This window comes from Pongo pygmaeus, chromosome 6 (genome assembly GCF_028885625.2).
Source record: "Pongo pygmaeus isolate AG05252 chromosome 6, NHGRI_mPonPyg2-v2.0_pri, whole genome shotgun sequence".
NCBI lineage: Eukaryota > Metazoa > Chordata > Mammalia > Primates > Hominidae > Pongo > Pongo pygmaeus.
The window spans coordinates 76,426,424-76,439,669 of record NC_072379.2 but is presented as its reverse complement, the minus strand read 5'-3'; the positions used below and the strand labels follow the sequence as shown (position 1 = coordinate 76,439,669).

Below are 13,246 nucleotides of genomic sequence, written 5' to 3'. Positions count from 1 at the left end.
CTCAGTTATTGATGGTTTACTATTGTTCTTTCCTCCATAATGAAGCTAAGTGCAGTAAATACGGTGTGGTAAATAGTATGCAAGACTACAGAACTTCTTTTTGAAAGTGTTATCTGTAATGAATTTTAAGTTAAAAGACTCTTTGCATGAACATGACACTGATTGCACAATTTGTTTATAAGAAATTATGTCCAACAGGGTGATCTAAGAAATTCAACCACTTGATAAAGTTTGCTTCCTCATTTGAAGAATTCATCTTTATACCTTGCTGCAGTATCTGGCAACTTTCCACTCTCCTGCCTTCATGATAGTAATTATGAAAAGTTATTTTCATCCCAAGTAGTCTACATGGTAAAAGGAAATTTTTGTTAGTAGCATAGACTTGGTGCTTTTTTAAAAGAACAAAAGTTTTAAATGAAAGACAATTTAAGACTACTCAAGTCATTATAAAAGTCAATTATCAAAGTGAAAACATTATCACATATATATTAAGAAATCCTAGCTCATTGAATTCGCCTGCAGCTCTTGGGTTCCTGTGGCTTTCTTCTCTATCGGAGCCGGGGCTACACGCCAGCAACCATGTCCAAGGGACCTGCAGTTGGTATTGATCTTGACACCACCTACTCTTATGTGGGTGTTTTCCAGCATGGAAAAGTAGAGATAATTGCCAATGATCAGGGAAACCGAACCACTCCAAGCTATGTCGCCTTTACGGACACTAAACAGTTGATCGGTGATGCTGCAAAGAATCAAGTTGCAATGAACCCCACTAACACAGTTTTTGATGCCAAACGTCTGATTGGATGCAGATTTGATGATGCTGTTGTCCAGTCTGATATGAAGCATTGGCTCTTCATAGTGGTGAATGATGCTGGCAGACCCAAGGTCCAAGTAGAATACAAGGGAGAGACCAAAAGCTTCTATCCAGAGGAGATATCCTCTATTGTTCTGACAAAGATGAAGGAAATTGCAGAAGCCTACCTTGGGAAGACTGTTACCAATGCTGTGGTCACAGTGCCAGCTTACTTTAGTGACTCTCAGCCTCAGGCTATCAAAGATGCTGGAACTATTGCTGGTCTCAATGTACTTAGAATTATTAATGAGTCAACTGTTGCTGCTATTGCTTACAAAAGCTCAGACAAAAAGGTTGGAGCGGAAAGAAACGTGCTTATCTTTGACCTGGGAGGTTGCACTTTCGATGTGTCAATCCTCACTATTGAGGATGGAATCTCTGAGGTCAAGTCTACAGCCGGAGACACCCACTTGGGTGGAGAAGATTTTGACAACTGAATGGTCAACCATTTTATTGCTGAGTTCAAGCGCAAGCATAAGAAGGACATCAGTGAGAGCAAGAGAGCTGTAAGATGCCTCCATACTGCTTGTGAACGTGCTAAGCGTACTCTCTCTTCCAGCACCCAGGCCAGTATTGAGATCGATTCTCTCTATGAAGGAATCGACTTCTATACCTCCATTACCTGTGCCCAATTTGAAGAACTGAATGCTGACCTGTTCTGTGACACCCTGGACCCAGTAGAGAAAGCCCTTCAAGATGCCAAACCAGACAAGTCACAAATTCATGATATTGTCCTGGTTGGTGGTTCTATTAGTATCCCCAAGATTCAGAAGCTTCTCCAAGACTTCTTCAATGGAAAAGAACTGAATAAGAGCATCAGCCCTGATGAAGCTGTTGCTTATGGCTGTCCAGGCAGCCATCCTGTCTGGAGACAAGTCTGAAAATGTTCAAGATTTGCTGCTCTTGGATGTCACTCCTCTTTCCCTTGGTATTGAAACTGCTAGTGGAGTCATGACCATCCTCATCAACCGTAATACCACCATTCCTACCAAGCAGACACAGACCTTCACTACCTATTCTGACAACCAGCCTGGTGTGCTAATTCAGGTTTATGAAGGTGAGCGTGCCATGTCCAAGGATAACAACCTGCTTGGCAAGTTTGAATTCACAGGCGTACCTCCTGAACCCCGAGGTGTTCCTGAGATTGAAGTCACTTTTGACATTGATGCCAATGGTATCCTCAGTGTCTCTGCTGTGGACAAGAATACAGGAAAAGAGAATAAAATTACTATCACTAATAACAAGGGCCGTTTGAGCAAGGAAGACATTGAACGTATGGTCCAGGAAGCTGAGAAGTACAAAGCTGAACATAAGAAGCAGAGGGGCAAGGTGTCATCCAAGAATTCACTTGAGTCCTATGCATTCAACATGAAAGCAACTGTCAAAGATGAGAAACTTTAAGGCAAGATTAACGATGAGGACAAACAGAAGATTCTGGACAGGTGTAATGAAATTATCAACTGGCACAATAAGAATCGGACTGCCAAGAAGGAAGAATTTGAACATCAGCAGAAAGAGCTGGAGGAAGTTTGCAACCGCATCATCACCAAGCTGTACCAGAGTGCAGGAGGCATGCCAGGGGGAATGCCTGAGGGATTCCCTGGTGGTGGAGCTCCTCCCTCTAGTGGTGCTTCCTCAGGGTCCACCATTGAAGACGTTGACTAAGCCAACCCAAGTATAGATGTAGCATTGTTCCACACATTTAAAACATTTGAAGGACCTAAATTTGTAGCAAATTCTGTGGCAGTTTTAAAAAGTTAAGCTGCTATAGTAAGTTACTGGGCATTCTCAATACCTGAATATGGAACATATGCACAGGGGAAGGAAATAACATTGCACTTTATAAACACTGTATTGTAATTGGAAAATGCAATGTGTTAAATAAAACTATTTAAAATTGGCACCATAAAAAAAGAAATCTTAAAAATAATTTCATTCAATTATCAATAACTTTGATTATACCAAAGTTATCAAAAAAGATTCAACTTTCAAACTAAAATGATAAAATGAAGATTACAATTGGAAAAATTTTGGCTCAAAACTAAGCCCCTGATTTTCTGCCCTGTTACTTCAAACCTCCTCTGTCCCAAAGATTTTCCATATCCCTAAACAGTCACAATGCATCCAAGTACTTACAGCTAGAAATCACTACGGATTTACTTGTTTCCCATAATCCACCAATACATGTTATCAGTTATCTAAAATAGACATGAAATTATAATCTATCTCCCTTGTTTTTATTTGAGACAGTCTCACTCTGTAGCCCAGGTTGGAGTGAAGTGCTGTGATCATAGCTTACTGGAGCCCGGAATTCCTGGGTTTAAGCGATCCTCCTGCCTCCGTCTCCCAAGTAGCTGAGACTACAGGTATGTGCCACCATGCTCGCTATCTATCTATCTGCTCCATCATCTATTTATTTATTATAGAGACAGGGTCTCACTGTGTTGCCCAGGCTGGTCTCCAACCCCTGGCTTCAAGCAATTCTCTCTCCTTGGCCTCCCAAAGTGCTGGGATTATAAGCATAAACCATTGTGCCCAGCCCCTATCAATTTTTAAATAGCTTCAAAATACTCTTTCTATTTTTTCTCTTCTGACTTTTCTGTAGCTTGCTTTCCACAGAGTGGCAGAAGTAATTCTTTAAGATGTTAATAAATCCTGCAGGCATCTGATTAAAACCCTTCTAAGTTTCTTTAGTGTGATTTGAAAAATATTTTTAAAATTGACATAACATAATTTGATCTGAAATTATAGATTTCGCCAATCTTATTGACTTCTTCCTTACTCTTGTTAAGCATATTTTCTCATATGTGCCAAACATTTCTCTCTTCCTAACATTTGGACATGCTGTTTTCTCTACCAAGAGTGTTCTTCACCCTTTTCTCTGCAGGATGAGTTCCTTTTCATTGTTCATATTTCAGTTAAAATTTCTCCTTTTTTAGAAAGACCTTCACTTTCATCTCTATCTAAAATATGTTCTCAGAATCTAATCATCCCCATCCCATTCCACCCACTTTTTGTCCATCTCCATATCCAGATATGTAGGTCATTAACTTATTGCTATCTGTCATTCTTTGAATTAATTGTTTACTGCTTCTAGCTTAGCCCCTCTCCTCACCTTAACTTATATATATATATATTAGCCTATGTTAAAATTGGTATCATTATACACTGTTTTGCTTAAAGTTGCACTTTCTATGAATCTATTGACAGTAAGTGAATACTTACTGTATTGCATTGGGAGAAAGATCTTGTGGTCTGCAACTGATTTTTTTCAAAAACATTTTAGCTTGATTTTCAGCTTTAATCATAACAGAGCAACTGAGGTCATGACCTTCTTGCCATACACAAATGTAAAGCTGCACAAAACATATAAGGCAATTGTTTTTAGTTTTGGTACAACAGATAGCACAGGATGTTGATCTTTGCAAAATAGAAACAAGTGAGCCCAGTGACTACTCCATTCAGTTGAGAATATTTTCTAAACCATCATCCAAAGAGATAAAGCCCAAGCAGAGTATGGAAATTTCAGTGAAATGAAGAGGCAGAGAGTTGAGGATGAGACTACTTAGGCAGCTGAATATTGTAGGGCATGGTGCCAGAGATAAGAAAATTATGCAGGGAAGCAGTTCTAAAATTCTTCTTAGGGATCTCTATAAGTCTTTTGTTAAATATTAGGTTTTGCATGCATACAGCAAGAATCCACAAGGCCTGGCAGAAAATAATTTGAGGTCTGTAAGCTAAACATATATTTAAGACGTTGAGCAATGTTAAGATACATAGGAGCTCTTACAAGCCAGAGTTGAGAGACCTCACCTAATATCCTAGATAGTCTATTGAAAGCCACACAGGTTATACCTTAGAAGTAAACACTACTCTAGACCCATCCTAACAAAGTTGAAAAACAAGAGTGAAAAGTTAAAGCTGATGTACCAGTAATTAACTGTCATGATAAAATTTAACACTTTTTAAATTAAGATTACAAAACTCAGATTCTCAACAATGTAGCAACCACAATGTTCAGCAATAACAAAAAGTTACTACACATGTAGAGAGGGAAGAAAATTATTGATTGTATCACCAGGAAGATTACATTACAGGTAAAATTGATGGAAGATTTTTGGCTAAAAAAACCAGAGAAGTTAACGCATAAATAGAGAAGAATATATAGAAAATACTTATTAAAAGTTAATTGACTGTTTAAGCAAAGTGAAAACAAAATATGTTACATTATTTATATCATATGTAGAAGTAAAATGTATAAAAACAATGAAACTATACTGTCACATATTTATGGTAGACTAAAATAAATTAAGAATACATATAATAGTGCCAAAAGAAGCTACTGAGATGATACAATAAAGGAATTTAGCATATTTAGCCAATAAAGTAAATAGATACAATTGAGTATTTTTAAAATACTCAGCTAATACAAAACAAGGCAGCATAAGAGGAGGAAAGAGAACAAAACCCAAATTGAACAACTAGAAATGAAATAGCAAGTTAAACCTAGCCAGATTAACAATTACATTAAACATAAATGGACTAAACACACTAATTAAAAGACAGAAATTGTCAGACTGGATAAAATAAAGTAACATTATTTGCATACTGTTTACAAGAGATACATGTAAGTATAAAAGCACAAATAGTAAAAATGAAATAATGGACAAAATATAACATGCAAACACTTAAGTCTTGAGTGCCTATGTTAGTATCAGACAAAGACTTCAAGATAAGAAGTATTACCAGAGATAATGAGGAACATTTTATAGTAATAAAAAGTCATTTTATTAAGAAGACATAAATATGCTTGCACCAAATGACAGATTTTCAAAATACATAAAACAGAAGCTGACTGATCCTAAGAAAATATATAAAATTCCCAAAAATTGCAGGAAATTTTAACTTTTCTATTGATAATTCTCTCAATAGTAACTGATTTAGGAGTAGAAAGAAAATCAGCAAGGATAGAGAAAATGTAAACACTATCAACCAATATAACCAAATTGATATATATAGATATATAGCTATGGTAAATTATACTTAAAAACTACAATCTCCATGGAATTCTTTTCAAGTATACATGGAATGTTTACCAAGAAAAACTAGATGCCAGGCCATTAAAAAGTCTAAATTCATTTTAATGATCTGAGATCATAAAGAATATATTCCTTAAAACAGGAACAAATTAAAAATCAATAACAAAGTAAAACTTGAGCAATCCCCAATTTAATAGAAATATTTGAGAAATTCCCAAATAATTGTAAGTTAAAGAGCACACTTAAAAATAATCCATGAGTCAAAGAATTAATCATGGCAAAATTAGAAAATATTTTAAACTAAATAATAATAACACCATATATCAAAATTTGTGGGATATAATTACAGGAAAATTTATAGCTTTTGATGCATATATTAGCAAGGAAGAAGGATTTAAAATAAGTGACCAAAAAATATTCATCTTAAGAATGTAGAAAAGTAGAGTAAATTGATCTCAAAGTAAGTAGAAGAAAAGAAGTATAGAAGATAGTATTGGAAATCAATAAAATTTTTAAAAAACAGTTCAGAAAAAAATTAATAAAATCTAAAGTTGGTGTTTTGACAGCCACAATATAATTAATATGCACTTAGATGGACTTATTAAGAAAAAAATAGGAAAAAAAAATACAGACTGCTCATGTCAACAATGGAAGAAAGAGAGACAGGACAAAGCTACAGATACTGGAGACCTTAAAGGGAACATAAGAGAATATTATAAACAAATTTATGCCAATACATTTTAGAATTTTAATGAAGTGGACAAATTCCTTAGAAGACACTAATTTATCAATACTTAGGCAAAATAAACGGAAAATCTGAATAGCCCTATATAGTTCTATATTTGTTAAAAATTTTAATTTGTAGTTAAAATATACTTCTCATAAAGAAAATTCAGTCAAAAAAAGACTACACTGTTAAATTCTAGCAAAATTTAAGGACAATATACTGCTAATATTGTGCAAAATGTTTTGTGATATAAAGGAGATGGGGACATTTCCCAAATCATTTTATGAGGTAACCTAACTCATACCTAAGCCAGGAAAAGCACATGGCAAGAAAATAAATACCCCTCATGAACATAGCCAAAAACACTTAACAAAACATTTGCAAATTGAATCCAGCAATAAACCAAAAGAATCATGATTGTCTAGATTGTATCCCAATATGCAAAATTAGGCAATCATTTTGAAAATTAATTTAATCCAGTGTTTTACATTAAAAAGGCAAAATTATATGTTCATCACATAATCAAAAAATATTTAACATAATTCAATTCTTATTTATGAAAGCTCAGCAACCAAGGAATAGAATACTTCCTTAAACTGATACAGAGCATTTATTTAGAAAGCTACAATTATTATACTTATTGGTGAGAAACTGAATGTTTCTTCTTTAAAATTGGAACCAAGTCAAGAATATCCACTCTACTTCAGTCAAAATTATCAGGGGAACCTGCCCCTGATAATTCACATAGGTTTTTTCTATTTTCCCTAAGTGTCGGCCGGTCTGAGAAATAAAGGGAAAGAGTAAAAAAGAGAGAAATTTTAAAGCTGGATGTCTGGGGGAGACATCACATGTCAGCAGGTTCCGTGATGCCCCCTAAGCCACAAAACCAGCAAGTTTTTATTAGTGATTTTCAAAAGGGAGGGAGTGTATGAATAGGGTGTGGGTCACAGAGATCACGTGCTTCACAAGGTAATAGAATATCACAAGGCAAATGGAGGCAGAGTGAGATCACAGGACCAGGGCGAAATTAAAATTGCTAATGAAGTTTCAGGCACGCATTGTCATTGATAACATCTTATCAGGAGACAGGGTTTGAGAGCAGACAACTGGTCTGACCAAAATTTATTAGGTGGGAATTTCCTCATCCTAATAAGCCTAGGAGCGCTATGGGAGACTGGGGCTTATTTCATCCCTTATCTACAACTGTAAAAGACAGACGTCCCCACAGCAGCCATTTTAGAGGCCTACCACTAGGCACGCATTCTCTTTCTCAGGGCTGTTCCTTGCTGAGAAAAAGAATTCAATGATATTTTTCCTATTTGCTTTTGAAAGAAGAGAAATATGGCTCTGTTCTGCCCGGCCCACAGGCAGCCAGACTTTAAAGTTATCTCCCTTGTTCCCCGAACATCGCTGTTATCCTGTTAAGGTGCCCAGATTTGATATTGTTCAAACACACATGCTCTACAAACAATTTGTGCAGTTAACGCAATCATCACAGGGTCTTGAGGTGACATACATCCTCCTCACTTGTGAAGATGATGGGATTAAGAGATTAAAGTAAAGACAGGCATAGGAAATCACAAGAATATTGATTGGGAAAGTGATAAATGTCCATGAAATCATCACAATTTATGTTCAGAGATTGCAGTAAAGACAGGTGTAAGAAATTATAAAAGTATTAATTTGGGGAACTAATAAATGTCCATGAAATCTTCACAATTTATGTTCAGAGATTGCAGTAAAGACAGGTGTAAGAAATTATAAAAGTATTAATTTGGGGAACTAATAAATGTCCATGAAATCTTCACAATTTATGTTCTTCTGCCATGGCTTCAGCCAGTCCCTCCGTTCAGAGTACCTGACTTCCCGCAACACAAATTGTACTGGAGGTCCAAGCCAATGTGAATAGAAAGAAAACAAAGTAAAATCATCTGGAGGCACAAGGAAAATATAAAACCGTCTTTATTCACAGATAACATGATAATGTACATGGACTACTAAGAAATCTTAAAAATTAAGAAAACTACTAGAACTAATGAGTAAATTTACAAGACTGTATAATAAAAGGTCAATAAACAAAAATAAGTCATGTTTTATGTATGAGAAAAATAGACAAACTAAAAATCAGAATAATCAAAATCTAATAATAATAAATTTAATTAAAATTAGTAAAAGTACTAACCTGACGGCAACAAAACATTGCTGAGAAAAATTAAACACCTTAGTTAAATGATGTGCCATGTATCTAAAACAGAAAACTCAATATTATTAAGATATCAATTACCAAATTGACATATAGGTTCAATGCTGTCTATTAAGTCTTTAATTCATTTTGAGTTAATTTTTGTATATAGTGTGAGATGAGGGTCCAATTCCATTCTTTTGCATATGGATATCCAGGTTTTCCAACACCATTTATTGACAATATTGTCCTTTTTCCATTGTGTGTTCTTGGCAGCTTTTTTGTAGAAACTGACAAGTTGATTTTAAAGTTTATATGGTAATGCAGAAGATTCACAATAGCCAAACTTATCTTGAGAAAGAACAAAAGTAAAAGGTTTACAATACCTGACTTTAAGGCTTATGATAAGCTACAGCAGTTTTAGCAGTACAATATTAATATAAGAATAAGTGAAGAGCTCAGGAGAACAAAAATAAGGAAATGCTTATATGGCCTTTTCAACAAATACACCAAAGTAGCTTAACAGAGAAAGAAAAATCTTTTCAACAAATAGAAATCTTAATATATAAACTGGAAAAAAAAAAGCTAGACCTATATCTCATAAACCCTGCACAAAAATTATTTCATATGGGCTATCAAACTAAATGTGAAAGCTAAAATTATAACGCTCCTAAATCACACACACACACACACACACACACACACGAGAGAGAGAGAGCTAGAGAGAGAATATCTTCACAACCTCTTAGATGATATAAAGAAAAGTAATAAGAATAAAGGAAAACATTTGTAAACCATATTTCATGAAATTCAAAAGTTTATCAAAAACACCATTTAAAAACTAAATTTTTAAGCCATAGGTTGGATGAATATATTTGTGATACACACATTTGACAAGGGATTTGTATCTAGAATGTATAAAGACTTTATATAACTTGAGAATAAATAGACAATTTGAATGAACAGACATCCCATGTTTATACATTGGAAGAATTAATATTGTTAAAATGTTCATACCACCTGAAGCAATCTACAGATTCAATGCAATTCCTATTAAAATTTTAATGTTATTTTTCACAGAAATAAAAAAAAAACTCTAAAATTCATATGGAACCACCAAAAAAACCCAAACAGGTAAGGAAAAAAGAACAAAGCTGGGGACATCACACTAACTGACTTCAAACTACACCATAAACAGATAGGAATTAAAGCAGCATGGTAGTGGCATAAAAATAGACCCATTGACCAATGGAACAGAGTCGAGAGTCCAAAGATGAGCCTATGCATGCCTAGTCAATTGATTTTTGCCAAAGTGCCAAGAAAACACAATGAAAAAAGGACAGTTTCTTCAGTAAATGTTGTTTGAAAACTGAATATCCACATGCAGAAGAATTAGATCGGACTCTTATCTCACACCATATACAAAAATCAACTCAAAATGGATTAGACTTAAACGTAAGACCTGAAACTGTGAGACTACTAAAAGAACATAAGGAAAAACAAATAAGTTATGACTTTCTTAGATTTGACCCCCAAAGCGCAGACAAAAAAAAAAAAGTAAAAATAGACAAATGGGATTACATAAAAATAAAAAACTCAAATAAAAAGTTTCTGCACAACAGGGAAAACAACAGAGTGAAGGGACAGCCTATGGATTGGGAGAACATATTTGCAAGTCACATATTTGTTGAGGGGTTAATATTCAAAATATATTTAAAAACTCAAATTACTCTGTAGAAAGAAAATAATTATTCTAATTTAAAAATGAGAAAAGGATATGAATAGACTTTTCAAAAGAAGATATGGCCAACAGATATATGAAAAAATGTTCAAAATTGTTAATCATTAGGGAAATGCAAATGAAAACCACAGTAAGATATCACCTCACACCCGTCAGAATGGCTATTATCAAAAAGACAGATAAGTATTAGTGAGGATGTGGAGAAAAGTGAACCCTTTTACACTGTTGGGAACATAAATTAGCACAGTCGTGCACTGCATGATGATGTTTCAGTCAACTACAGACAGCATATGTGGTAAAGTTCCTGTATGATTATAATGAAGCTGAAAAATTCCAGTCGCCTAGTGACATCTTAATAATCCTAACCATGTGGAAGATTAACCTAATGTGTGTGTGTTTATGTCTTAGTTTTTAACAAAACATTTAGAAAGTAAATTTTTAAAAATACAATAAATTTAAAATAGACAAAAGCTTGCAGAATAAGATTATGAAGATAGAAATATTTTTGTACAGCTGTATGATTTGTGTTTTGAACCATGTCATTACAAAGCAGTCAAAAGGATGATCAAAATTAAAAGTTTATACAGTAAAAATTTATAGCGAGCTAAGGTTAATGTATGATTGAAGAAAGAAAATTTTAATATAAATTTAGATTAGCATAAGTTAGTGTGTATAAAGTGTACAGCAGTGGACAATAATGTTCTAAACCTTCACACTCTCTCATCACTCACTGACACCGAGAGCAACTTTCAGTCCTGCAAACTCAATTTATGGTGAGTGCCCTATGTAGATGTATCCTGTTTTTTATCTTATATACCATATGTTTACTGTATCGTTGCTGTTTAGGTTATTTAGATACACAAACATTTTCCATTGTGTTACAATTGTCCACAGTATTCAGTACAGTAACATGCTGTATTGGTTTATAGCTAGGAACAATAGGCTGTACCACATAGCCAAGTGTGAAGTCGGCTGTACTATCAAGGTTTTTGTAAGTACACTCTGTGATGTCTACACAATGACAGAATCATCTACCAATACATTTGTCATAACATATCCCCATCACTAAACAATGTATGACTGGACAGCCATTATGGAAAATTATATGGAAGCTCCACAAAAACACTAAAAATAGAATTACCATATAATCTAGCACTTTCATTTCTGAGTATTTATGCAAAAGACTTAAAATTAGTATGTTGAAGAGATATTTGCACACCCTTATTTATTGCAGCACTATTTACAACAGCCAAGTTGTGGGATCAACCTAAGTATCCATCAACAAATGAATGGAAAAAGAAAATGTTATATATATATGCAATGGAATACCATTTAGCCTTAAAAAAGAAAAATATTTTGTCATTTGTGACAATATGGTTAGAATTGGAGAACATTATGCGAAGTGACATAGGCCAGGCACAGAAATACAAACACTATACTGCATATTCTCACTTACGTGTAGAATCTGAAACAATTGAACTCAAAGAAGCAGAGCAAATTTTTTGTTATCAGAGACTACGGGGTGAGGGGGATAAGGAGATGATGGTGAAAGGGTAGAAAAACTTCATTAGACAGGAAAAATAAGTATTTTTTTTTTACTTTGAGATATATTACACAGCGTGATATCATAACTAATAATATATTCTACATTTCAAAATTGCTGAGAGTAAATTTCAAATATTGTCACCACAAAAAAGATAAATATTTTAAGTGATGAATATATTAATTAGCTTGATTTAATTTTTCTACATTGTATTCATAAATTATGACGTTGCTTTGTACCCTGTAAATATATACAACTATAATTTGACAATTTCCAATTAAAAAACTAAAATTTAAAACAAATAATACTAATTGCAAGTAAATAAAACCTAGTAAATATTTTAGGTTTTATTAATAAAGAAATTTTCTTTACTCATTTTCTTTATTAATAAAGAAAATGAGTAAAAGACATGACCAGACACTTCACAAAATAATATGTACAAACAGCCAATGAACACATTAAAATGTGTTCAGCATCATCAGATATCAATAAAATATAAATAAAAACTCTAATAAGGTACCACTACACATTCACCAGAATTAGTAAAATTAAATACTGACACTACCATCACATTTTAGAAATAATGTGGAGCTTTCATGTATTGTTGATAAAGGTGTAAAATGGTGAAGCCACTTTGTAAAATGACTTAGAAATTTCTTATAAAGTTACACATATACTCATCCTATAATGCAGCAATTCCATTGCTCGGTATTTACTGAAATAATGAAAATATATGTCCACAAAATCATTTTATACAGGAATGCTCACAGTAGGGTTATTTACGATAGTAAAAATGGTGAAGCAATCCAGATATCAATTGACAAAGAATAATATACTCATATAATGGAACACTATTCAGCAATAAAAAGAAACTAGTTAGTGATATAAGGAACAACATTAATGAGTCTCAAAACATGCTTAGTGAAACAAAGCCTCATCTTTGCACTTAAAATCCATCAGAAACTTCCAGGTGCCTTTGGGATAAAGTGAAAAATGCTAGCAGGCAAGGACCATAATCAGGTTCAAGTTGTATCTGCCAGTACTTCTCTCAGCACTCTTGTGTTTTGGTCGTTATAGGGATTTGGAAACTTTTCTGTAAAGACACAGATAATAAATAAATACTTTAAACTTTGCAGACCAATGATCTCTGTCTCACATACT

The 13,246-nt window shown here is 33.9% G+C and overlaps 1 protein-coding gene across 1 annotated transcript; it reads left to right on the top strand.

Moving 5' to 3' along the window:
• Positions 1 to 566: 566 nt before the first annotated feature.
• LOC129040698 (heat shock cognate 71 kDa protein-like) lies at positions 567 to 2,518 on the top strand. The gene is given in 2 exon segments (XM_054495479.2): positions 567 to 1,697; positions 1,699 to 2,518. Coding segments are annotated over 2 exon segments (1,938 nt in total). The 5' UTR covers positions 567 to 579.
• The last annotated feature ends 10,728 nt before the right edge of the window (positions 2,519 to 13,246 follow it).